A 27260-nucleotide genomic window follows, 5' to 3' on the forward strand; every position below is an offset into this window, starting at 1 on the left:
TTTCACATAGCCATTATGGTATACACTAACATATGAGACCACAACAGACACACACATCCCTCCATGCATACAAATAAAAAAAATTATTGGTTTATTAGATATAGTCCAGCATTTTAAAACACAGCATAGTAAACAAAAACAGGCATAGTAAAAATTCTGTTTTTAGAAGTCTTCAGTCTTTAAGACCCGAGGCCTTAATCTTTAACTGGTTTTCTAAGTTTTCCACAACATCTTTTAGATAGTCTTCATCTTTAAAAAAATATACATATAATTCTCTTTCTACTTGAAGCAATTTATTAGTTCCCAAAGTTCTTCTTTTCGTCTTCACATCAGCAAGAATATCAGTAAGGAGACGGTTTAGTTTATTCAACTGAGATTCAACTTGATGAAAGTGCTCTATTAACTCCTGAAATGGGAAGAAAAAGCTTTTATTTCAAGAACCATATTCCAATACCAACTAGAAATTTAAAATATAATTTAAAAGGAAATTCTGTGATTTAGTAACTCCTCATAATAAAAACCTGTAACACATACTCTTAATCTCAATGCTTAGAGACAGAGGCAGGAATATCTCTGAGTTCCAGGCTAGCCATATTTACACAATTAATTCCAAAAAAGCCAGGAGTACAAAGTGAGATCCTGTCTTTAAAAAATAAACGAAAGAAAAACAAAACTCTGTAACTAAAGATTACTGGGCTGAAGAGACGGCTCAGTGGGTAAAGGTGCTTGCTATCAGGTCTAATGACCTGTTTGATTCCCCAAACCTACATGCTTAAAAGAAACAATAGACTTCCAATTGTCCTCTGATCTTTAGACATGTGTGCACCACTCTACACACAAAAATGAATGCAATGAAAAGTTTTGGGCATGTGCTCATGTCTGTAATCTCAGTAGTAAGAAAGCTGAGGCAGGATTGCTATAAGTTTGCGGTCGGACTGGAATATATAGTGAGTTCTACACTAACCTGGACTGCAACATGAGACCCTCTGTCAAGCAAATAAACAAGAAAGCAAACAAGAAGTTTCTACCAGATTTACAGTCTATACAAAATTAACTATAATAAACATCTAAAGGTAATTCTGAAATGACTCAGTGCAAACTCTCACTTCCTAAAGTGTACCTGATCTATTCCGTGTCTTCATATAATCAACAATTATTGAATGCCTACCTTGTATCAAGCACTGTTTTATAACTATTGACACAAAAACAAAGAACAAAAACTTTCTCATGAAGGTCATATTAATGAAACTTCATTGTAGTTTAATCTGTGCCTGAGACATATAAATGCAGGAAAAACCTTGAAATGAAGTCTAATAAAAACCAACTGCTTCAGAATGGACCCACAAATGCTTTGTTATGGGAGTGGGAAGGGCTCAGGAAGCCTTTCTTCCATCTTTCCAAGAGGATATACAGGCAGTTAACAATTGGGAGGGAGACTTTTTTAGGTAGTTGAGTTGCCAATAGGTTAACTGCTCATGCTCCAGTAATTGGCCTCTCATTTAAATCCTGTTATTGCAATTAAACTCACTGGTTTACCAAACTAGATTCAGGTGGACTCTTTTATTCATTTCTGTCATTGGTGAGCCTCAGCTAGGTGAGTAGATGGTTTATTTATATCACCTGAAGAACTTGAAATATCAGTGGGGTGGATTTTGGGCAATCAGCCAGACCACCAACCATTAATTATGTCTGCCTCCACATTGACTAAAGGATATATGGAGCCACAATTGTCCTGGGGTTGCTAGAAATGATATGTAGGTTATTTGAGTATATTATATAATCACACTGACAATAAAAATACACAGTAGCATGCTTTCTTCAATCATTAAAAAAAAAAAAAACCTGCCTCACAAAAACTTCCTTTTCTCTTTTTTTCTGTCCTATAAAATAAAATTACACAGAATACTTAATGAAAACCATGCTAATACATGTAATTCTTCTGCTTAAGAACTTGTGAAAGCCTTAATATTTAATACATTTGATTTCTTCACTTTCGGCATTTAAAGGATTTTAACAAGTCTCTAGAGTAGTCCAATCAAATTCTACTCTTCAAAGCTGTAGCCAGTTACCAGCAGAGGGTCTCCTAAAGTTTGTAGCTATAACTACTTCCAATATTCCAGAGCTTCTGGGCATGGACCACAAACAACTGAGAGCTTGTTATAAAAATAAAATTCCTGGGCCTCAATTCAGGCTAAGTTATTCAATCTCTGAAACAGAGCCAGGAATCAACATTTCAATACTCTGCTCCCTGGTGATTCCAATGTACAAATTAAAAAATGACTGCTTTTAGACCTGCCACATATGCCTATTTCACAGATTAGTACTGTGAAAAAAAAGGAAAAAAGAAAAAGCATGTATTGTACATATAGAAATTTTAAATACAGAAAGGCAATCCTCTATTTGCTAAAATAACAACTTTTCTTTCTTAACATAGCATTAATATTATATATCCTTTTATAGTGGCTGAAAATCTTATAAATTTTCAAATTCTGTACATGAAACTCAAAATTATCTGAAAAAAAAAATATATATATACTAGGAATTAAAAAAAAAAACATAAGATTTCTGTATGGTGGCATAAGCCCATAATATGGGAGATTTTGAGCTGGAGACCAGTATAGGCTACGTAACAAGACTCCGCCTCTCAAATTCCAGTAAATATTAATTAGTTTAATGGAATAGGGTAATCTTTTCTTCAAAATACTTTTTATAAGAAACATTTTTAAAGTTATTATTTTTTTTCATTTGAATAAGTATTTTTGTTTGCATGTATGTATGTGAACCACATGTATGCCTGGTATCCACAAAAGCAGAGGACATCAGAACCAGAGTCACAGATGGTTGTGAGCGCCATGTCCATGTGGGTGCTAGGAATGCAACACAAGTCCTCTGTAAGAGCAGTAAGTGCTCTTTAACTACTGAGCCAGCTCTCCAGGCCCTTACAATAAACAGAATTTTTAAAGCATTTTAAATTTCTAGGTAAATACTCACCTGATCACAAAGCAATAGCTGATTCCCTCCATGATACAAAGCATCACAAAGCATGTCCACGTCATTATTCAGTTTGGACAAAAAGGAAAAATGCTCTTGAGTAGATACTGCCAACTGATCTTGTATTTGAGAAACATCTTGTTTCAATTTTTCAGCTACTTCTTCCAGGCGTTCATGGGTTATAAACAATTCTTTTTTTTTATTGTCTCCTTCTAAAAGTTGATAAAGCCTAAAATACAAAAATATTAAAGAGAATTAAATTTAATTAAAATTAAAGAGAAAAATGTTTAAGTTAGTAGTTTTCAAAATTATAACCCACCAAATTTGGTCACAGATAGTGACAGCTAATTAACAACTAAAAAGTAGTAACCTATGTGTTTCTAATGTTGAGCAATTGAACCGATCTCAGGTATAGTATTATTTCAGAGGAGAAATCTCTAAATTTGAGTACATGGTAGAACCCTGTCATCTTGGCACTCAGGAAACTAAGGTAGATGGATTAGGGGCTCAAGGCTACATAGCAAATTCAAAGCCAATAAGACACTATCTCAAAAGATAAGTAATTCTTTAAAAGAAATATCTGAATTTCTAGTTTCTCCATCTTCCATATTTTAGATATAAACTTCATCTTGATTCTTAACTAACATTAGTTTACTGCAAAGTAAGTTTCAATGATATGTCCCAAGAAAACACTTCTTTTACAGAATATATCTATGATATGGCAGCAGCAACAATGACATAAGAAAAGTCAATCTTTAATGCTTATTTCACAAAATTGTAGTGGGATTAAAAGAGAAAAACTAAAAATATAAGACCTATATAAATGGCCATTAACAACAAACTGCCTATTTTAATTTGTTCAGTATTTGGTTGGTAAAAATCTTGCTAATTAACAAAACCATTTTAACACTGCACTTAATAACAGAAAAATTCATCAGCCTATAAGACAAAAGATAAATCTAAAGCAACATGTTACGCCTGCCTTATAAAAAGACACACTCTTTTTACTCATACATACATCAACATATAGCTTGCTTTCTCTCTGTTCACACACACAAATCTTTTTTTTTAACCCCTAAAATAGGATTTCTCTGTTAGCCTGGCTGTCCTAGAACTTGCTACGTAAACCAGGCTGGACTTGAACTCAGAAATCCATCTGCCTCTGCCTTCTAAATTCTGGATTAAAAGCTAAAGTATGTTATTCTGATCCTACCAAAAAAATGAGGAATAGCATACAAAATGTGTGTGTGTGTGTGTGTGTGTGTGTGTGTGTGTGTGTGTATACACATGCACATGGGAAGCCCAAAGGTTAATGTTGGGGGTATTCTGCAAACACTCTGCCTCACTTTTAAGTCTCTCATGAACCTGGAGCTCACCCATTCTATGAGACTGGCTAACCAGCAAGCACTAGGAATCCTTCCTCCTCTACCTCTCCAGTGCAGAGATGACATGAGTGTGCCACTGCACCTGGCTTCTTTATCTAGTTTCTGGAGGATCAAATTGAGGTTCTCAAACTTGTACACAGCACTACAGTGACTGAGCTATCTCCGCAGCCCTCACCAGTCTCCATGCCAATTCTTTCTTTCTTTCTTTAAAATACAAAGTCTCATTGTGCAGCTCAGGCTGTCCTAGAATTCTTGCTGTGTATCCCAAGCTGACCTCAAATTCAAGATTCTCTTGCCCCAGCTTCCAGAAAGTTGAAATTAAATATGTAATCCCATTACCACACAGGATTTAAAACAAAAGTGTTTGCTGAACATTATTACATAGCCCACAAAGGCCTCAAACTTAGTATAGCTCTGCCCCAACCTTCTAGGTGCTGGGATTACAGATATGAGCCACACATCAAGCAGAGTACAGACTTTTGAAGTCTAATACTTTCAACCTTCAATTCCAGTATCCTGTTATCATCAATTGCTTAGAGATCCAGAAAGGGCTAGCTTTCATTTTAGTAATCTACTTCATCAAAAAGGGAAATAAAGTCTTCCCTCCCTACTACCACCTTCCCGATACAATCAGTATCATGCCCAGCAATACCTATGTATTCAAATTTTCTGTCCCAAATCTAAGTGTCTAAGTGGGAGTAAAATATTTTATCACTTTACTCCCCCAACTTAGTACTTCCGCTCTAAAGTGGCGACATTCAGACCTAACATGAACAGAAAGGGAACAAAAAAATTTAAAGGATGAAAAGACTAGCAGAAAGGAAAAATCTGAATACAAATAATTTTTAAGCCTTTAAAATTTCTGTTCCAACTCTCTAGTATTTCACAAAAATAAAAGAAAAAAATGCTAAGGAAGCAATGACATATACATACCTATGAGTAGAATGATCTTTGGTGTTGATGGGAGTCCTTGAGGTTAACTGCTCAGATGCTGGTAGTCCTGTTAACATTGCCAGGTGCTGGCAGAGCACCATGTTTCTTTGACTGAGTTGCTGAACCAAACTCTCCAGTTGCCGATATGTATCCCAGTGTTTTCTCAACTCAATCTCATACGATAACTGGACAAGCTCAAACGATGCTTTCTGCTTCATCAACTCATTTAACACTAGCTCTTGCCTTGCTGTATAATAATCTTGTTTAGCAATCTGCAGATCAAAATCGCCCTTTACAACTGGCATGTTCAATAGCTGGGCATTCTCTTTTACCAAAGCAGGCAAACTTTCGTCTTTTATATGAGTGATTTGTTCTTCAAGTTTTAGAATCTCACTATTCAAGCTAGAAAGTTTTGCATCCAAATTTTCTTTACCAATAACCTATACAAAGAAAGCAGTAATATTTTAAACTGTAGGTTTAAACTTTTATTTTAAATTATTTTCATTTTTTCTTTTAGGTGGCCAGATAATATATGCAATGAATAAAAACTAACTTACTAGGATAAGCCAAAACTAGTTTTAAAGGAAAATATGAACTAAGTCGAGAGAAAAGCCAGCATGAACTACTGAACTTCAGTGCTTTTACACTATATATATATATATATATATATATATATATATATGTTAATGGCTAACAAACTAGAAGATCTCATCATTATCTTTAAAAAGCATATTACTCATAACAAATGAAGATTTAGTTTTTCTTTTATGTAGTATTTTCTTAGTCCATGAGCTGATTATAGCAGATTTGTGAGATTCTGTATTGATTCAGAAACCTCTACATTTTTATTCAACTATCTAGTGGTTATATTATCAAGAAAACAAGCTTCTAAAGAGTGCAGATGAACAACTGCAATATATCTACATATTCTCAACAAGTAAAGAGAAATTCATTCCACTGAATCCTGGACTTCATTAATACCATCTTCTTGTCAGAGGAAGCAAGGCAGGATACTCATAGTCAAGCAAGTAGTTTCTTTGGTGTATACCATAAAACAGAAACCCCAGTTTAATCTGTATTTGAAATGACACAATTTTCAAATTCATAATGCAAATTAAGGTATTTTTACCAAAAATTAACTCAGTAATATGACTGAGGATAAAATTACTAAATTCTAGTAATATGACTAATAATATATTTGTATTAAACACATACTGCAGATAAGTACTAAGCAAATATAAAATTAAAGTTAGATTCCTTTTCTAAAATAGCAATATTAAACTATATTTCTAATAATTACAATGTGGATTCAGTCTTATTTCTTATGTTTACCTCATTGGTTAGTCTATGAAGATTGTCTTCTGCCCATTTTATACTTGACTTCATGCTCAAATTACTTGCTTTCAAGTATATGATCTGCCGTTGAGCACAGATGCATGCTATCTGGAGTCTAACCATCTCCAGTCGTCGATCCCCAAAGATTTTTTCATTTTCACAAATAGATGGTGTTTGTATATCTAAAAGTTGAAAATTCTCTTCATTTGAACTTTCAACTACTTCATGTATACCTTGGAAGAATTGCTTTTTTGTATATAAGGTTAAGGCTGCTGTGCTCTGCTCTTCTTGGCTTATATATTTTCCCAAGGAAAGCTGAGATAAAAACACCATTGGATTTGTCCTTTCACTTAAATTAGAATTTCTAAAGAATATAATCAAATTATTAATTCTATCAGTAAGAACCTGAAGTTCATTACTGAGCTTGGTATTCACAGTATTTAGGAACCCTTGTTTTTGTTTCAGCTTCTTAGTGGCTTCCTCTTGTTTAGCATTTAATGCCAGAGACTTGTAGCTAGTTTCAGAAGCCATTAACTGGTATTTATTCTGTCGCTGAATTTTTGAGTTTTTTAATTTCTGCAGCATTTGAACCTCATCTTCTAATTTCTGTATCTCTTCGTCATCCAGTTTACATGTTTTCAAATCAAAAGTTTTACAGGTTCTAAGAACTTCAACCAATGCTGCTCCTTCTAGGATGGGCTTGCCTGATCGCTGAAGATCGCTGAAAGCTTCCAATTCTTTTTCAGACAATACGTTTTGTTCATTCACGTTCCCACAAAACCATTTCAAAAATGACTCATCTTCAACAGCCTCAAACAGCCAGTCAAAATCTTCTCCATTAAGAATATCAGCTTTGGGATAACCAATCTTTTTCAGTGTTTCCACAAACTCATTTCCACAACTCATGGTTTAACTACTCCTGTTTTTTATATTTGATATGAATTTATGGTTTCTTAAAACTAAGTTCAAATAGAAAAAAACATGTTTAAGTCCATAGAAGAAAGAAAAAAAATACAATCTATAATGTGTTTCCTAGTGGGGGGAAGAACACAAGTATTAGACCACAAACAAGTCGAATGCATTTAATATACAGATAATTTTATCAGATGACATCAGGACTTAAGTGAAAGGCAGATAGATGCAGGTGCAATATCTGACAAAAAGAAAAACAGAAGCAATCAGGGTGTTGCATAAGACATTACAACAGTAATGAAGAATCTAATTCATGAAGATATAACAACTTAAAAACCTGATTTTTTTCCAATGATAAAATTACTTAAATACTTACCTCAATCAGCGTCCATCAGGTTCAAACGACTCGACCTATAGATATAACCAGCCTAGTGCAGAGAAAATCAGGACAAGTTGTCAAGTTTCAGTAGCCATCAGTCATCAAGTAAAAAGTTTTATTTTGACCAGAGCACAATGAACCACGACTTGAGCCAAACGAAGGTCAGTGGCAATGGCAGGTCTTAAAATCACAATATATTTTACACTCTGGTGGCAACATTTCTGGGTAGGTTTTTGTTTCTGAGTATCCCCACTTAACAGCTCTAATAAAACATATCCACAAAAGTACCGAATTGCTGTTTTTTAAAAATGAATAACAGATAAGGGCATATTTCAGGTTTAACGTTTGCCTAGTATAATTAAGGCCTTGAGTTTTAGCCGCAGCATCCGAAAATAAAGCAACCAACCCCAGCCAGAGGACCGGCCAAGCACCTCCGCCCCAACCCCCGGCACGAAGCCTCAGCCTCTCCACACACCCCGCGCCCGGGCCCAACGACCTCTATCGATGCCTCAAGTAGGCTGTAGGAGGGTAGCAGCGGCCCGGCCAGTCGCGAACACAAGCCCCTTACCTCAGGAAGCCCCTGCCACTCCCCTCCGCCAGCCTCCAACCGCGCGCGCCGCACTGCCTCACGGGACTGTCAGAATACGCACGCGCAGATTACAACATCCGTAATGTTTGAGCAGAGGGCGGGGTATCACGGAGACGGCGAAGGAGGAGCCGCTGACCAGCCCCCTTCAAGAAGTTAGGGCAAAGTGATTGGTTCTCCTGCCAGACGCTCCGCCCCTTCACCACGCCTCTATTCCCCCCCCACCCCCCCGCCCGCCGACCTTCCCTCTAGGCTCAAGAGGATTGGTTTTCTCATTAGAGACTCTGCCCTCGCTCCGCCCCACCCCGCCCCCGCTCTGGAGTTAGCGTCTCGGTCTCTTCCGGCCGCAGGCTGCTACAGCCATTCAGGCCTGTCTAGTTCAGTTAGGCCTCCTGTCCCAAGTATGGTTTGCAGTCTTTGACACTACTAGGGGACTGGAAGCTTGAGGCCGAACACATCCCTCCTACCCCAAAAGCTCTTACCACCACCACTACCCCTGGTAGGGTGACCCAACGTGGTGCTAATAACAAGGTCAGTAGCTGGGTCCCTATCAGGTCTCTTGCAGGGTAGGATTGTTGGCTATAGAATCTTTTACAATAGTTATTTAGCAAAGAACACTTAACTCCCAAGGCCTCTATGACTTCCAAGCAAAAGCTGACTTTCTCCAAGATCCCATCCTCAAAATATCAAGGTGTAAAGTACATTAGTTTTGTAATGCATTCAACTCAAAAGTACAGACATTCTGAGGATGCTAGGATGCCGGCTGTCATTCAATGAAAGACAGAATGCTGAACTAAGGCTAAGTCTGATGCAAGCCTAGTTATTGTCCTATAGTCCCAGAAAACTGACCTTTGGAGTTACAGTTGGCATTGGTAACAACTTGTCTGTTCATTTTTTTCTATCAGACATTTGCAACTTACCAAGCTCTTTTAAGATGACATATAAGTTCACAAGGTGTGGGCTATGATCATTAAAAAATAGTACTCCCCTCGTCCAGTCACAAATAGGGTGATGTATCAGACACGGTTCTAGTCTAGTTACCACTAGGTAGAATTCTTTCTGGATCATTTTCCCGGGGCTTGTTTTGTGAGACAAGGATTTGCTTCATGCCCCAGGCTGGGGTTGAACTCAAGATCCTCCTACTCTAGCATCTCCAAGTGCTGGGGTCACAGGAATGAATCCCCATGCCCAGCTATTAATGTCTTCAAAGAGAGAAAAACTAATATTCTAGGCAGATCATTTAAATTCAAATGGAAGACATTTACTATTAATTCTTTTATTTTCAGAGCTGAGGACTGAACCCAGGACCTTGCACTTGCTAGGTAAGCACTCTACCACTGAGCTAAATCCCCAATCCTTACTATTAATTCTTATTTAACTTTTATAATCCTTTTGAAAGTCAATGAAACCTGAAAGTAAATAAAAACAAACAGTATAGGGGAAAAGTTCTCAGAACAGTGCCTAATGGAGTTAGGAAGTCATAGGATTGGCCCAGGAGAACCCCAGATGCCAAACTGGAGGTAGGGGCTCAGCAGGGAGCTGGCGTTGAGTGGGTTTTGGCCAGAGGAAGTGCAGGCAGTGCTTTCGGGAAATTTTGCTGAGGAGGCAAAGACTGAGAGAAAAAGAGCCAAATGACACAAGATGAGGGGGTGGGAATGCAAGGCTGAGAGGATTTTTGGTGTTGTTTTGTTTTAAAGTGGGAGGAACTGGAGGATATTTATAGACTGTGCGGAAGAGCTTGGAGGAGACAGAATTAAAGATGCCGGAAAGACAGAGGGCTACTCTGCAGGATAAGGTTCCCCCCAGGCACAACCTGGAACCCTTGGGACCTTCTTAGTGACTCCTGGCCCCCAGCCCTCCATCTTGTATTGCTGACTACAGTTACTTGTTTGAAAGGTGTTTGTAAGGCCATAAGAAGCCATAAAAACATAAAGATTAGAACAGGATCAGACCCCTGAGTACTAACAGCAAACACAATGGGGTTAATTATACAGAACTGGAAAGTTTTCTTGGGATTGGATTAGAAATTTAAGAAGGCAAGTATGTTAAACTTATTTCCAAGACAAGCTTGCTCTCTTCTACTCAAAATCAGTTGTGGTTTTAGTGGGGTCAAAAGGTAAAGGGGACTGATGGCTGATCGTTCCTAAGCAAGCCTGTGGGGATGTAATGGATGAAACAAACCTAACTGCAGGACCACAAGTCTTTTCTGTTGGCCTTACTCTCCTGTCATCAATATTAAAAATTATTTGATGTTTTTTATACAGTATCTTTTCAGACAGTTTTAAAGCTTTGTATACAACTGTGATGTTAAAGGCTGTTTTGCAATTTAATGAAAGTGAAGAGATTTATTTTCCAAACAACACAGAGACGAGAGTGACAGCCTCAGATATGTGTTAGCTTGATTCTGAAAAAAAAAAAAAAAAAAAAAAAAAAAAAAAAAAAAAGTTCTAAGTCACAAAAGGTCTGAGAAAGCTGGCACTGGGCAATTCAGGAATGGGTAAAGGCAAGGGAGCCCCCAGGAGTTGGCAGAACCCTGGGGGGCCGTTAGCCAGTAAGATGTGGTCTGGCAACTTCCTCCTATTGGTCTTGTTCTTCCAGAAAAAAAAAATTGACTTTTCTTAAGACCATGGAGTTGGGGGAGGGGAGATTTGCTTTTCATTGTATTAACACTCAAGTGATGAAGATGAAAACTCAGTATCAAATTCAGAAGCATTTGGGTCTTCACCACTAGGAAGGGATCACAATAGTGGTGAGTAGAGACAGGGGTCTTTGGAGCTGGAAGCTAGTAACAAGTGGCCTGGCAGAGTTTAGGGGTCCAGGACCTCATGTTGCCTAAGAGGCTTGGTCAATTGAGAGGGAACTAGGATGAGAGCCCATCCTTTCCTGCACCTCCCTTCCCAGGCTAGTGGCCTAACTCTAGAACAATTCAGAGTTTCTGTGCCCTAAACTTTCTGGCTAAAGATTGGGAAAAGAAGACATAAAATGTCCCACTAGCAATTAGTCCAGATTAGCCCAGCCTCTAATTTATACAGCCATCATCTCAGAAAAAGTGTGTAAAGGGACAAAAGAGGAAAACAGACAAAGGACTCAGGACCACTTGCAGAAGCAGCTGGGCTTGAACTAACCGTGAGATCCAAAATGAGATTGTAAGGACAAAGAGCTGAGTAGAACTTAGGCTGAGCTGAGGTGAAGGGCAGGAGACAGCGGGCATCCAAGTTTAACTCTGGGGAGGAAGAGGATAAGGAGCAGAAGGGCCATCTTGGAACCACTCTAGCAAGCAGGGGTCTCAGGTTGAGGCAAAATGGAGGAATATAGAGATAGGCTCTCTCTCTCTCTCTCTCTCTCTCTCTCTCTCTCTCTCTCTCTCTCTCTCTCTCTGTGTGTGTGTGTGTGTGTGTGTGTGTGTGTGTGTGTGTGTGTGTGTGTAAGGCCTGGAGTGGGGACAGAAAAGCTATGGAAGGACTATGGAAGGAGTGCCATATCTGAACTTTGAGTTTCCTAACCATGAGATGGACCCTGCAAGACTGTAGTAGGTGCTAATTATGCAGTGTTTAACACAGACCGCTGGCACCCATGGCTCCCAATAGGAAGCAGTAGCAGGGAAGACTAAAAAGCACTGTTTGGAATTTAAATATTCACATTGACATCAATACCTAAATCATACCAATTCTGAGGTTCCGTTGTATTCACATCAGAAAACTCCTTTTTCTCTCTGAGTTAAGTTCAGCTGCCTCTAAGGCTGCCCATCCCTTACCCTGTACCCAACAGAAGGCAGGGAATGCAGGGATACACATTTCAAGAATCTAGAGCTGGCTGTTGCCTGCTGGGGGAACTAATCCCTCCCCAGGTTTCATGGTTCCACATTAAAACTTTCTAGCAGGTACCATTAGGCCATCTCCAACAGGTTCTACAGAGGGTTCAGTGTGGTAACACCATGCTCTCTGAAAGTCCTGATCCATGCCTTCTATGGTATTCAAGGTGGCAAATCCTTGAAGGACAAGTCTTAGTGTATTCATCTGTCTGGGAGGACATTGAGTCCTCCAAGAACCAGAACCAGGATTTCTGCCAGTGGGTTGAAGCCTCCCTGTAGACAGTGGAGTGTCAGCAACGCTATCCTGTTTTCTCTTCAGTGTGTGTTCTAACAACCTTACAGCTGCTCTGAGGGCAGTTCAGAACCCTAAATCCCCATGTTAGCACTCAAACACAGCTGCCCACACTTCCACACTTCCTCAGCAGTATAGGTCGTGAGGGCAGAAGCTAGGCCCGAGTCAGCTTAAGGATGCTGAGATGGACCCAAGGAGGGGTCCTTGAAGTGTAATCTGGAGACCCAGCAACTTCTCTGCAGAGGGCATCTAGCCAGCATAGCACCCTTAAGGACTGATCTATCTTTGTGCCCACAATGTCCTGGTTCCAGTGACAAGAACACCTGGCATAGAGTATGCTGTATGGTACTTCTACCCAAGCTATCACACAGAGGCTGTGGATCTGGCCAGCTTCCCAGGAAATGGAGGTCATGGACATGTGAAGGTTGATTCCCAAGGGCCAGGATGACCCTGGCTCCAGTGAGTTAGTCCCTCTAACTCAAGCTAGAGAGAAAGGAGCAGAGCAGAGAGATAGAAAGAACTAGAAACCAGAAATGAGGTATAAAAATCTGTATTTATATTACAATGACAGAATGACACAGCACAGCCCCATCTGTTAGACAGGTGGGATGGGGTCCCATTCCAGTCTGCAGCTCAGGTCTCATAACTCACCCACTGCACTGGCACCAGGCCCCTTGTGTAGCCCCAGACTCTGGCACGGAACCTGCCCTAGTGCCCTAGTTTAGAGGCCTGAGAACTTGCTTGCTGGCCTGGGATCAAGACCCTCTGTGCAGACACAAGGGGTGAGAGGCTAACTGACCCACCAGAGGCAGGGAAGGCTTGGGGCACACAGAAGGGTAGGGTCTGTCCAGCCACAGTTTGGTGCAAAACTCCATCTGCCTAGAAATGCAAGCTCAAGCACCTGCAGGTTAGAAATACAGAGGCAGGCCTAGGGCCCATATAGAGACAAAAAACCTCTGCGTCCTCTCCTGCTAGACCAGGTGGGCCTGCAGCAGATGGTGGGTCTGGTATGTCTGGATCACCTCCTAGTAAAGAGGTCCAAGCCTGAGCCTGGAGTTCCAGACTCTGTTGTAGAGCACCATATGGCTCACATGGACAGGCGCAGGTGGAGGACATAGCAGCAGCTATTTTGGTCCAGCTTTCTTCTACAGACACACAATAGCCTTGGCTGAATCCCATGGCTACCAGTGATGGCCATACTTTGTAAATGGTAGAGAGCAGGAGAGCGAGTAATAGACATTAACTCTTAGCACCAGCCCCCATGCCTATGGACCACCCCTCACATGCCTGCTAGTGGGAGGGGCAGCTGGCTAGCACCCCTGGGTGACTGAAGAGGCCAACTCCCAGGCTACATGGGATCCATAGCCTAAAAAGGCAAAGGGCTGAGCTGCCACAAAATTCAGCCAAGGGGGCCAATCTGGTCACCAGGAGTGGACTCTGCTGGCAGGGGTGGAAGCAGAATCTGAGGTGCTGGAGATGGAGCAGGGAGTTGATGATAAAAGAATTCAGGACACATCAGGAGCCCTGGAGTTCTAGAGCCCTGAGGCAAAGCCTTTAAACAGAGCTCTGTCCTGTGCTAAGGGGTGGGTGTGCTCAGGACAAATGTCTGGGGGGAAATGCTCAGGCAGACACTGAAGCCCCGAGTTGGGCAGAAAATGTAGATAGAACCAGCTTTCTAAGATGTTGGGTATCTTTCTATTCCAGGGACTCCTACCCAGGCCTGCTGTCCACCTGTCATTTTGAGTGCCCGAAGAACAGGTTCTATGCCAGAGTTGTTTCCAGAAATCTTACTGTGCTATCAGTAGGTTTCCCACCCTAGGGTGCTCACTGGCATGACTGAAGATAAATAAGAATTTTCCCCACAGTTTGGAAATTGTTTACAAATGCACCAGAAGAGGTGGCAGGTGCTGCTGTGGGCTAGCCTGTGGCCACTACCCAAATATTGCTGTGTGGTGCCCCTAGAAACAAGGTCTTCTAGTTTTGAAAGGCCAACAGAAGCCTCCTGGCCAGGCTCGTACTACCTCCAGAACTACTATATTTATAAGCTGCCCATGGCTGACACTCCAGGCCCTTGCCCAAGTCCAGAGACCAGGCCCTATGCTAACAGGCCTGCTCTCCTGAACTTTCAGGCACAGTCACACTGCCAGTTACCATGAAGGCACCACTGGAGGCCAGGTCATAGCCCTGCAGGATACAGAATCAGCCATGGCAGCCACACAGGCATGTACATGTCCCTCCCAGGAGGATGCAGCTGCTGGGAGGAACTACCTGTAGGAAAGCAGTGAAGGGGGCACCTACCAGGAGGCCTGGCGCATCCCATAAGCCACAGGGGCATGCTGGTGGCAGTGGGTGGGGTGAGACAGGGAACACAAGGCACACTATGACAATGTGACAGAGGATGGGTCCCTGAGACACTGGGTTGCTCCCACCCATCAGCAAACAAGGACACAACAATGGCTAGGAAAATAGAGTACAAAAATTTCATACAGGAAATAGAGGAGGCACACTCATGTCCCTTGGCGAGTCTTCAGAGCTTTTTTCTCTTTTTAAAAATGTTTCTTTTTGTGTTTTGGGTAAAGCCTCTGCCAGCTGAGGCTGCCCTGGGCAGGGCTCATGAGGCCCCTTCTGGGAGCTCCCTGTCACACTTTTTTTTTCTTTTTTTTCTTTTCTTAAGAAAGGAAGTTGAGAAAGCTTGGAGGACCCAGTGATTTCAGCTTGCTACCCAGCTTATTCCAGTCTCCTGCCAGGAAGAAAAGCCCTATTTCCTGTGCAGAGCAAGCAGAGCCATCTGGACTGGCCCAGGTGAGGAGGGGCCTGAGTAGAGTCAGGCACAGGTTAGGGGCCACCATTTCCAAGTGACCTCAGGCCAACTATCCCAAGACATACATTCTCCGACGTCCATGTGTATTTGTGCTTGTGGGTGTGAGCCTAGGCATTTATGTATACATCTGATGGTCCTAAAAGAGCAGAAGTCACCCAACTTGACTTGAGGTGGTCTAGCCAGACCCCAGGAGCATCCCCCCATGGCTCCTGACACCATGGAAAAGGAGGCCCAGATGCTCATCAAGTCCTACCCTTCAGATCCCTCTGTCCACACCTCAGAAGACTATGTGGATGTAGATGGATAGATGGATAGACAGACAGCAGCACCTTCCTGCCTCCCTTCCTCCCTCCCTCCCTCCCTCCCTCCCTTCCTTCCTTCCTTCCTTCCTTCCTTCCTTCCTTCCTTCCTTCCTCAGTCCATTCCTCTCTCCTGGGATCCGATGTTGGGGTTCAAGCTCCCCATTGTGGTCATTAAGGCCCCTACACGGATCCTGCCGAGATTTGTAGAAATGATATTTAATACTTCTGGAATGATTAGGAATCTGAGAACAGATTGTGGACGGCTATGCTGGGCTCCAGGATGCGAGAGCCTGACCCTGCTTCTCTGCATGGGGTCTTGCCCTGCGGAGAAGGGGCAGGCAACTTGAGTCCTGACCGAAGGGTGGGCAGGCAGAGGCAGGCAGACCAGGCAGCAGCTGTAGCTTCGAGAATGGCACAGCAGTAGGCCCATGACGAGGCTGGCTTCAGTCAAGGGAGGATTGGAAGGCTGAGACGCTTGGCTAGGTGAGCAGGCAGGTGGGCCAAGAAGCAAAGAACATGGAGCCTACGAAAGGCCAGGGCAGCCAGGCCGCCTGCAAGGGTGCCCATAGCTGCTGTCGCTGCAGCCACTGCTCTGTAGGCTGTAGTGGTCATCGGCATCACTGCTGCTGCCAACACTGTCCAGCTCCCCAGGGCCAAACTCCATGCCCTCTATATCCACCTCTGAGAGAACAGAGAGAGGATGGGTCAGGGCAGCCACTTCCAAGGAAGCCAGCCTGAGGCTCCCGAGTTAGAGCCCACAGTTCCCTTCTATGGAAGTGGAGCCTGGGTTGGGAGAGATAAAGGAGGTCCTTTGTACCCTGGAAGATGCTAGGATGCTTCCAGACAAAGTCTTGGGTTATGAACCCAGACACTGCAGCATGCTGCCCAGTGGTGAGTCATCCTCTCTCATAGCCTTCACATAGCCCTGTCATGGCCTCTGTGCCTCACTATGGGATTACTGTAGTACTGCCAGCAGTTAGCTCAGGTGGCATGGGCACCTTCTCACCACTAGCACCATCCCACCGTAGGCACTTCCTTGTTATCCTGGAATGTTGCAGATACCTACACCCAGAGGCCAGGATTGGGCTGCCCAGATCCTACCTTGCTTGCCTGGGCACTCACCTTGCTCTGAGTCATCTGTGGACACAGCAGAACCAGTGCTGTCAGTGCGCACTCGCTCTACACTCTGCACTGACAGCTGCTCCAAACGTCTCTTTAGGAAGCGATGCTCCCGCTGAAGCTGCTCCTTGATGCTCAGTGCCCTGCGGTCCTGCTCCTCCAGTTTCTGGGGATAGAGGGTGGTCTGTAAGCCCACAGCCAAGAAGTAGTCGTCTCATTTGGGCATAAGCACAGAAGCTTCACAGGCAGGATCCTTACCTATAACATGGGCTGCTAGACAGAGCCACAGGGTGCCCTGCCAAAGGCTTAATATACCCTTCCTCGCCGCAGTAAGGTGACCAGTTACTCAGCTTGGTCTTTCACATTCAGCCTGATGACTCGCTGTAGAATGCCCAGTGCTGCTAGCCAGCCCCAGAAAGTGGAAACACACAGACTTTCAAGCCCTGAAACAGTATCGTCCAAACTTTGGCAGGTGCCTCTCCTCAACCCTACTCATGAGAGTTCCACCTGCCCTCAGATGGGCTTTTCCCAAGTCTACCTGCTGCATCTGAGAATGGAACAGCATTCCTAAACCCTCCTGTGTGGGCCCACCTGAGACACTGTTGTTCTATTAAAACCCCAGGGCCTTGGGTATAACTCTTTCAAAGCTACTACCACCCAAGCAAGTCCACAGCTTGGAGGCAGAGGAGCCCCTCTAAGGGAACGAGACCCTGGATGACCCAGTGTCCAAATGTAATGTCCAAAGAACACTAAATAAGCAGATCTCAGTCTGAAGGCCTTGAGGGATTGCTCGGGTAATATCTCCCTCAGTGTAATGCCACACCAACTCCCAAGAAAAGCCTCTACCACCCCCGCTCTCTTTAACTGTTGCCTACTTCCAGTCAGACTGTCTATGAAGACATGCAGTGACACCTTGGCTCCTCCCTCAACTCCACCTCTTCTTCTAGCAGCTGGCCTTCCATAGCCCAGTCTTATATAGAACTATCTGTAACCTGTCTAGCCTGTCCAGCCAATTACACCATCTCCCTGCCAAACACCCCTCAACAAAACCCAATACAAGTCACATAACCTCAACATCACCAATCAGCTCCCATTGGGTCCCCCCATAAGCTCCTGACACGTACCTGTGAGGTGGTTCCACCATCCACCTCCAGGTCCTCTGAACCAGTGTTGCCTAAGGGTGGGGATGGCTGGGGTACATCAGGGTGACTGATGAGACACAGCATGCTTACCTTGATGTGCATCTTAGCACGCTTCAGGAGGCTCAGAGTAGTGTGGCGTGTGCTGTCAGGGCCCAGGGGTACCAGCTGCTTGAGCTGCTCCAAGTAGAGCCTGAGTTTAGCTCGTCTGAAAGAGCCAAAGACAGACTATCAAGCTAGGCAGCAAATCCCACACAACTATGGCTCATGTGACTGGTGCAAGGTGGAAAGTGGCAAGCCAGACCCTCCACAGGCTTCTGCACTGCTGTAGGCCTGCCTTTTGGCCTGGGAATTGCCCAGACTCTGCCTCAAGGCTGGAGTATCTGGATCCCTCTCCAGGAATTCCCTCTCGGCCTAGGTAATACTTGCCCTCTGGGGCAGCCTGCCACAGATACCTTTGTGGATATGGTGTCCACATGATTCCACAGGACCTAAGAGCCCAGGGAACAAATATCTGTATCACCTATTCTGTCTTATACAGTGTGTTCTATTCATTCTTCTTGTCACAAAACCATGAGGTGATAAGGATAAGGGGGTGCTGAGGACCAGCTCTCTTTGCCAAGTCTGTGGTCTCACTGGAAATTATCTTTTTGGATTTTTGTTCCTGTATCTATTTGTGTGAATCTATTTTTTCACTAAACTGGAACCACATTCATAGTACTTGTTCATATGCTGCAGCACCTCCCTGCCTGGTCTCAAGGGGTAACTAAGTTCACTAAGTCCAGAGGCTATCTCTGACACTACCATGATATCAGGCACTGCTGCTATGTTAAAGGGGTAACTAAGTTCACCTCCAGAGGCTATCTCTGACACTACCATGATATCAGGCACTGCTGCTATGTCTGCACATTCTACCTGACCAGTATCTGCAGGAAACCAGTGTTCTGCCCGTGTAATGCCAGATCATGGAGCTAGCCAGGCCCTATAGAAAGCCAAGGTGGGTTTCTAAGTCAGTATGGCTTGCTTTGGACAGATTCTTAGAAGTGTAACTGGCAGATCAGGACAGATTTTTTTTTTTTTTTTAAAGAATTTAGCCTGCTGCCCAACTGGCCTCTCATGGCCGGCTAGTATCCACACATGCTCCTCCTTTAACAACATATTATTGTTTTTTAATTTGCCTGCTTGTTTTGTAAAGACAGAGAAAAGGGGGTGTGGAGCTGGGTGGTAGGGAGCTGGGGAAGGTCTGAGAGGAGATGGGAGGGAAACAAAGAGGAATATACTGTATGAAAGAAATCAATTTTCAATTAAAAAAAAAAAAGAGTGGCTCCATGCTGAAAGCTTCATCTGTCCCCTGGTCACAGAGCCCAAGCATACCACAGATTTCCTCAGACCTAAAGAGGCTCTGGAAAGACAGCAGGCAGGAACAGCCATTTCTCAGAGTGGGGGACCCTTGGGAACAGGAAGAAACTGTAGACAGATGTTAACAGTCACATACACAGAGGGTGGGGTGCCACCCCTGGACATTATGCTTTTCAAACTGCACCCATTGCTGACAAAGCACTTTCTCACCTAGCATCCTGACCCAGCACCCTGAGGCCTAGAGGTCCTTTTGGTGAACTGGAGTTAGACCTTTGGAAGAACTTCTTAGACACAGGACCGAGGCTGGGCTTAGCCAGGAGGTAGGGTGTGAGTGAGAGCTGTGTAAACCCTAGCTAGATTCTGTTGCAAGGCCAGAGGATCTTCAGTCTCGCCATACACAGACAGGCTCCTGGCTCCATGCTATTGCATGCATGGTTACCCTGCCAGAGAGTCCATAACTCAGCTTCATTATTCCAGCACAGTGAGCATCCAACCCTAGGAACTGAAGGGACTAGAGAACAGAGCTGGGCTAGGGAGCAGAGGTGGAGCCTCCCCAGATAGATTCCATTGTTCTGAGGCCAGCTCTGGGATATGGCAGATGTAGGCCTAGGCCATTGAACCCTTCTCACCAGGTGTACTTGTTACATAGCAATTCCTACAACCACTTAATCATGTCAGCACCAATGGCTTCTTGGAAATTGACAGAAAGTGCAAACTTACAAGAAACAAAGTATTCCCAAGTTCCCTGTTTAGAGATGACCACACTGTTGTTTCAGTGTATCTATCTTTCCAGTCCATGAGTGTTAAAGTGGAAACATTAGGATACAGAACCACATATGTGACAAGTGACCCACTTTTGTTGAAAAAGTAAAAAGAGCAGACGCACACAAGAGACTCAACAGAACACAATGAAGCACAGGAAGCATGCATCTCCAGGGATGCGGCTGGCAACGTTTATTTCTTTAGCTTTGTGCTTTTCTGTATTTTCCAGGTTTTTCTATGCTTTTAAAAACCCCACATTTACTTTTACAATCAGAGAAAGACACGTTTGTACAAGAAAGAAACACAGCTGAAAGACAAACAACAGCAGGAACGCACTTGCAATACATATAAAAGACAAAACGTTAGTATTAGTGATATTTTGAGCTCATACACATCAAAAATAAAGAGTACTGCCTCCGTGTGGCAACGAGCAGAAGACAAAGGGCAAATCTCACATGAAAACAGACCCCATCCCACGAGGAATCAGGCAATAAAAACGCAAACAAATGAGCACATGCTCACTTTCTCCTTTGTACCAAATGGAATATAAAGAGGTGGCTGGAAGTCGCTTAGTGGCACATAGGGACCTGTCACAGTTCCTGTGGGAGAAGCAGCACCACCTCTTTGGCTCAGACCGCTCAACAGTACTTGTGGTCTACTTCTAGAATCTGGGTTCTACAGAACCATCCCTGGGCATCTGAAGACTTAGCTCAACAATGCTCAGGTCAGAGGGAACCAGGGATCCAATGGCTGTGGGCCTCTATAGGTTCTGAGACCAGGGAGGCTATGGGTACATGGACACAGGTCTGGAGTACTTACATGGAACTGGGTGAAGATTCCAGGTGGGGAGAATGGGTAACAAAGGCCCTTTATCATCTCAGGGGCCTCCAGGTAACCAAGGATAAGGTCTCTGGGTGAGGTGCAGGGAGCACACGAGTAATTTACAAAAGTCACCTGACCATACACACACAATGTAAAACTAGTATGTCAACCCAAGCCCAGAAAAGTGCACACCCTGGGCTGAGCCTGTGGTTAGTAAGGGGATATGGGGAAGGTCCTCCCCGACCCCTGATTATGAACATCACAGTCATAGAGTCTAGGATGCTCTGGAATCTCACTGTATCCTCCCTAAAGTCACTATAGTATACCAGACTCAATACACTCATGGCTGGCCCTATGCATCCCAAACTTGTCAAACCCCTGTGCTTCTAAAGGAGGCAGAACTTCCCCTGAAATTCCTGCATTTCTATCAGCAACAGCCTCATTTCTCCTCACAGCTCAGCCATTTGACATTGCCACACGTAGTGTCTCAGTAAAAACCCCTACTCCTCAAAGGAAGGCCTAAGAGCTGGGGGTGGAAGCTTGGCCCCATGCCAGGGTCCCCTAGCGAATGTGGGCCCAAGTCCTGGCTGGATGCCAGAGATAGGTTCCAGGCCAGGTTACTGGCAAATTCTACCCCAGTCAGTGGGATGGAGAAAGGGAATCACCAGTCTTTTCTATTTATTACTATCTTCTAGCTGTTGCTAACAAACATGTCTTTTGTGTAGTTCCACATGGCTGCATTAGGCACTTGTGGGCAGCCATGCACAAGCATGCCAAGGGTACTATAGTAGGCTTGAAAAACCATCTCTGTGCTTAGATTAGGGTTAGGGGCCTCACTGAGGGCTTAGCTCTGACCTCTGACATTTCATGTACTAAGACATTCCAGGAGTGCTAAGGGCCAGGAAGAAAACTTAGAGCTCTCATCAGTACTAAGGACCAAAGATTAGAGCTGAGCCTAGGAGGATTGCCAGGCCCTGAGGTCAGCAGTAAGTGCCACCTTGGCAAATCTATCAGAAATACTGACCTACAGGGGTAATGGGTAGGGTGGGTGGGTACTGTCCAAAGCTCCAAAAGGGGAAGTCCCACAGGCCCACCTGAGTTCCTCTGACAGACACTTACAGTGAAGGCAGCATCCAGGGTAATGCCTCTTGTGGCCTTCTGGGCAGCCAGCCAGGTGTTTCCTTCCTTCCTCAGGACAACACACAGCCCTTCCCTTCAGCCAGCATCCAGGAACACCTGGCATCGATCTATAGCCAGCTGTGACTGATGTCCTTACCAGGGCCCAAACCCCAGGATTATGGACTGCTCAAAGCTGGCTATGTCTATGGCCCGATCAGCTAGGCAGAGAGACCCTGCCCTGGGTCAGGCCTGATGAAAGCTGGGTGCCAGAGAGCCCCAGGATACCCAGCAAATCTTATCCTGTCTTAAATTAAGAGTCTTCATGAGACCCAGTCTAACTATAGGCTTGTAGAGGATGACAGAGACCAAGACTAAGGTCAACAGATGTCTGCAGAAGTCAGCTGCTTACTACCCTCACTGCCCATTCTTGCCTCAGTGGCATTCCTCATCTGTCTTCACTATCAGGTGTCCTTCCAAACACTGCTTCCAGGAAGTCCTCACACAGGCCAGGCCACTGTGCCTGGGTCTGGACAAGGAGGGTTCATCTCTTCTGACCTAGGAGCAACCCCGAGCCTGCCTCACTCTGGCTTCCATCCCTGAGGCCTGGCCCCTTGGGAACCCCCCAAACACACAAGCCACTGCAGGAAATGCATCTCCTCAGGGAACATGGTGTTCTGTCCCTGCCCAGCCACCCGCCCCAACTAGAGTCCTGAATCCCGGGAGAGCGGAAGCTGGCGCTGCACTGGGCGCAGAAATGGGGAGGGGGGGAGGGGAAAAGGAAAGAACTGGCTGGGCTCCAGACCTTTCCAGTGTACCCAGGAGGGATCATCTAGGATACAGAGTTATGTACCCCACCCCCACCCCAAACATCAAGAAGGCAAGACAGAACTGGTCCATTTTATCAATAAAAGCAGAGGTCAGGACAGAGCTATTGCCTACTATCTCTCAGGGGCATGGAGTCTACTGCTTATGGGACTGCCTGATCCTGGCATGGGGTCTACTGCTTATGGGGCTGCCTGGCCTAAAATACCTCTGCTTCCAGTTAGGCTGCTGCTGGCAGCCACAAGTATCTCCTTCACCTCCCAACTCCCAGGGTTTAGCCACACCTTGTCACCACAGGCAAAGGAAAGATGAAAATGACAAAATGAAGTAGCCTCATGGGCCACCAGCCATACCAGGGGCTGACTAGAGCCAGGTACGGGGATAAAGCCTGGGCCTGCTGTCCTCCTGTGATGCTCCAGTCATGCAGAACATCACAGCTCCTTAGAAAACAGACCAAAAGGCACAGAGGTAAGGGGGGAAAGGGATGAATCCCTACCAAAGCCATGGTACTGAGAACTGAAGCAAAAGTTTCCATATCCAATCACACCCATGTCCTCTTCCAGGGAGCCAATTCAGACTGCTACCAGCACAAGGAGCTTCAAATCCTTGGTACCTATCCAGTTCTGACCCCAAGCTAAACACCAAAGAATATGCCCTGAGCCCAGCCCTTGCCTGTCAATACAAAAAATACCTGAAAACAGACCCTAGCCCCCTCTAGAACTGGCCTTTCCAGAGCCTAGAGCATAGCCTGGCGACCCAGACAGGTCAGGCTAGCAAAAGTACCCCTTCAGTATCAGAGTTAGGGAGGCAGTCATATCCAGTAGCTCACATGGGAATGGGGGAACCACTTACCTGTGCTTTTCTAGTTCGTTGTGTGAAGACCTGTTTAGAGAGATAGAAAGACAGGGCTCACTCCGAGGCCCAACAACAGGAGCACAAACAACAGTGGCTCTTTGTAGAGAGCTAGGAGCCCTCGCACAGTGGCTAGGAGGATCTAGGTCCAGGATATTTCTGGATGCTGAGAGCTAGGGCAGCCATACAGCTGCCTTTCAAAGGCTTGGTTAACCTCACACTGAATTGTGAGGATTGGGGGTAGGGGGGAAGGCACAGAGATACAAGTAGATCTAAGGGTCCCAGGGCCACACAGACCACCCAGTGAGGACTATGATGGCTCTAGCTGGTGAGGATGCTCAGGTGCCCAGCCACCTTCCTTCCCTGCTCCCCTTTCCCTGAGGCCAGCTGTGTCCTTATAAGTAATACAAGCCACACACAGAGAGCCAATGGCAGGTTGGAACATGCAACACAAAGGCCAGGCCCTCAGGAGACAAGATGATTCTGTCCTCCCATGGCCACTCTGCCATGCAGATAGGAATACCCAGGACAAAGCTTTTAAAGCCAAGCCAGCTCACAGGGGCATTTGTAAGAAAGGCATATTTTCTGGGCCTGTAGGTACATAGCAGGGCATAGAAGATGGCCAATCCCCCTTCTCTCAGGAGCTGAATTATGTAGAACATGTAACCCTGAGACCAACTTTACCTTCCCTGGGAACAGTGGCCCCAGGGGCTGCTTGAACCCCACTGGCCAAGCCCACTCACCCAGACCAGACTACTGAACAGCACAAGTGTCTCTCAGGTTTCCAACATGAGTGAGATTGACTCTCTCAAACTAAGGAAATGCCACAGATCAACAGGGCTTCTAGGTCCCCAGGCTGCTGCACATCTGATCAGAAAGCTCAGGAGACACTCAGACCAAGGCCCTCCCTGTGCTCTGCCACTGCCCACCTGTCCCCTCCTCTGCTGCTCTAGAGCTTGGCTCTGGGATCATGTACCAAAAAGTGTTCACACTCTACCTGCCCTATCATCTACTGAAGCCAAAAAGCCCACCCATCTTCCCTCGGGCCCTGCTGATTCCTGAACTCTCCTGTGTAGTTCCCAGGATCTTCTAAGACCTGCTAGTCACTTGGGCTGAGCCAGAGCCTCAGAATCCATCCATGGGCCAACCAGAGCCAAGAAGGCAGTGCAAAAACTCTTCGATGGCCTCTGGAGAACTGTCTTTCAGTTCTCCAAATGACAGCCTGACTGGGACTGGAGGTTCTGCTAGTTTGTGTAGCAGGCTAGGGTCAGCAGGAAACTTCAGTATTGAGGAGCCCCCTCACCTCCTGCACCAGAGGATAATACTTGTCTTGTCAGCTCCCAGTCCTGGACTAGAGGGCCACTCTTGAGCAGTATGGGGGTTGGCCTTCCTTGGAACTCTTCCTGAGTCCAGAGATCCTGTGGGAGAGCTTGTCACACAAGTTCTAAAAAGCACCTGTGCCTGAGGAGAGGCCATGGTTGTGTCAGATGCTGCTCTGCTTACATGCTCAAATAATTTAACTCCAAAGGCTGGCTCAGGCACCCTCCCATGGAATCACTGCCACTAGAGACCTATCCATCTCTCACCCTAGCCTGCTATATACCAAGGCCTATTCTTCAATTTGCCAGGACAAAGAAGCCTAATAGGTTCAGAACTGCCCTTCCACATCTGGAATCCCAGCTTCTCAACTGAGCTGGCTGAGAACAGCCTCTGAGCAATGACTGGGAAGGGAAGGGGTATGTCTGCCACCCCTAAGATTTTAGGCCTTGAGGGAGTACATTCTGTCCAAGGAAGCTTTAGGGAAGGTGCACCCAAGTCAAATAAGAGAGGCCCTTTGCATCCCCTGCCCCTGCACCCAGTTCTCCATCCCAGTGAAGGTGGAAGGCTAGGACCTCATCCAGGAGCAGGGGATAGAGGTGGTTAAGTGGCCCTACACAAGTGACTAAATCTGTCTATGCCTTGGCTTCCTCAGTTGTAAAATGGAGATCAAAATAAGGCTTCATTTACAAGGCGGGATCAGACTGCTTACTTGTGTACATGGGCAGAAGTTTTCACAGGCCTCAGCTCAGGAATGCTACCATTTCTATCAGCTGTGGGTGCTCCATGCCACAGGAACCTGAGCTCCCAACCTGGGGTTTCGGGCAGACAGAAGCTGGGGCCAGGCCATCTCACTGTGGAAGCTTGGGGCAGTGAGGCCTCCAATACACTTATGCCCTTCTGCAAACTGCCCAAAGCAGGAGACCAGGGGCTGGGACTCAGGCAGTTGGTAATTCAACCAGTTCTTTGCCAGGCCTAGGACACCACAGAAATGGGTCCTTGTGCCAGCCTCTCTGTTTCCCAAGAACAGACAGGCCACAGGAATGAGCTGCACCCTCTGCCAAGAGGCCCTGAAGCCCCCAGCCTGCCAGGGAAGCTCTCAGACTGACCACACAGGAGTAGCTAGGCCAAGGTTGGCCCCTAGACTTTGTCAGGTGTGCCATGGTCCCCACTGCAGCCAGGAAGGTGGAACCTTTAGGAGTCCTTAGCCATACCTAAACCTCAGCTTCAGGGCTTCCTCCAAGCACAAGGCCAAGGCAAAGAGAGTGTAGTTGGGCCTTGGGGCTTTTGGGAGAAATAGCTCCGTGCAGCTCTTCACGACAAAGCCAGCCCTATGCTTGTAGCTGGAGTTTCCTTGTCAATAGGCTGCAACGGACCCGGAGATACCCAGGGAGAGGTCTCTGTCCATGCTCCTGGGGATAAGGTGCTGAGCCTAAGAGCAAAGTCAGCTCTGAGAAGTGCAAGGGAGGAGGAGTCCCCAATTTGGCCCAAAAGAGGGAGTAGCGGTCGGCACCAACTGACAACTCCTCTCCGGTTTGGAAAAGTCCAGAACGGCTCTAGGCGAGCGCGGCCGCTGTACGCGTGGCACTGTTTACGGCGGCGGGGAGGCGCGGCCGCGGGAAGATGGCGACGCGCGGGCGGGGCCGGCACCTCCTCCAGGCCGGCCGCCCGGGTGCGCGCAGAACTACACTGGGGACGCGGAGAGGACGGGGACACTCGGACGGGGCTGGTCCGAGCTGGCTTGGCACAGCACGCGGGAGGGTGGGGGTGGGAGGTGGGGGTTGGGGGCGGTACCTGTTGTTCGGGGCCTTGCGCACCAGGCCGGCCGTCTTTGTTTTCTTCCTGGCGAAGTCGCCGTCGAAGGGCAGCACAGAGGCGTAGCCGTGCTCGGCCTCTGCGGGACAGACGGTGCGATCAGCGGCCCCCTGCGCCCGCCCGCCGCCCACCCACCCTGGCACAAAGGGGCGCGGGCTACCTCGGTCCCTACGCTCCAGGTACTCGGCCGCCTCCAACAGCAGCAGCAAAGAGTTCAGCTCCATCCTGCCGCCCGCGCACGGGACGGCGGCGGCGGCGGCGGCTGCCCGGCGCGCTCCTGCCGGCTCTGCTCGCCGCACGCCCCGCGCCTGGCGGCACACCAGCCCGACTCGCGGACTCCAGCGCCGGGCCGCCACCCTCCGCCTCAGGCCCTCAAATTGACACATA

The 27260-nt window shown here is 45.9% G+C and overlaps 3 protein-coding genes across 8 annotated transcripts in view; all 3 read right to left on the reverse strand.

Annotated features, from left to right (window-relative positions):
* Window positions 1–16955, reverse strand: part of Poln (DNA polymerase nu) — a 148651-nt gene extending 131696 nt beyond the window's left edge. Inside the window, exons 1-2 of one of the 2 annotated variants that reach the window (XR_013111794.1) lie at window positions 8504–8565; window positions 7933–7984 (exon numbers count right to left, since the gene is read on the reverse strand). The gene's annotated coding sequence lies outside the window, so the exon portion shown is untranslated. Of the gene's footprint in view, window positions 1–7932; window positions 7985–8503; window positions 8566–16869 lie in introns of those variants that run through there. The other variant, XM_076938307.1, reaches the window with a different exon arrangement.
* Window positions 69–8583, reverse strand: Haus3 (HAUS augmin like complex subunit 3). 3 transcript variants are annotated; one of them, XM_034509087.2, is made up of 6 exons: window positions 8504–8583; window positions 7933–7984; window positions 6642–7797; window positions 5310–5749; window positions 2992–3220; window positions 69–406 (listed from the first exon to the last, which is right to left on the reverse strand). In XM_034509087.2, exons 3-6 carry the CDS (start codon window positions 7548–7550, stop codon window positions 173–175), a joined length of 1812 nt encoding a protein of 603 aa, XP_034364978.1. In that variant the 5' UTR covers window positions 7551–7797; window positions 7933–7984; window positions 8504–8583; the 3' UTR covers window positions 69–172. The 3 variants fall into 3 exon arrangements, with proteins under 3 accessions (XP_034364978.1, XP_034364980.1, XP_076794423.1); XM_034509089.2 differs by having other exon boundaries at window positions 6642–7676; window positions 8504–8566; XM_076938308.1 differs by lacking the exon at window positions 8504–8583 and having other exon boundaries at window positions 6642–7603.
* Window positions 13159–27260, reverse strand: Mxd4 (MAX dimerization protein 4). Of its 3 annotated transcripts, XM_034509090.2 has the most exons (6): window positions 27034–27251; window positions 26853–26952; window positions 23742–23771; window positions 18099–18213; window positions 16870–17032; window positions 13159–16428 (listed from the first exon to the last, which is right to left on the reverse strand). In XM_034509090.2, the coding sequence occupies exons 1-6, from the start codon at window positions 27095–27097 to the stop codon at window positions 16271–16273; spliced, it is 630 nt and encodes a 209-aa protein (XP_034364981.2). In that variant the 5' UTR covers window positions 27098–27251; the 3' UTR covers window positions 13159–16270. The 3 variants fall into 3 exon arrangements, with proteins under 3 accessions (XP_034364981.2, XP_076794424.1, XP_076794425.1); XM_076938309.1 differs by lacking the exon at window positions 23742–23771 and having other exon boundaries at window positions 27034–27252; XM_076938310.1 differs by lacking the exons at window positions 13159–16428; window positions 16870–17032 and having other exon boundaries at window positions 18177–23329; window positions 27034–27260.

Source organism: Arvicanthis niloticus, chromosome 7 (assembly GCF_011762505.2).
Source record: "Arvicanthis niloticus isolate mArvNil1 chromosome 7, mArvNil1.pat.X, whole genome shotgun sequence".
Lineage (NCBI taxonomy): Eukaryota > Metazoa > Chordata > Mammalia > Rodentia > Muridae > Arvicanthis > Arvicanthis niloticus.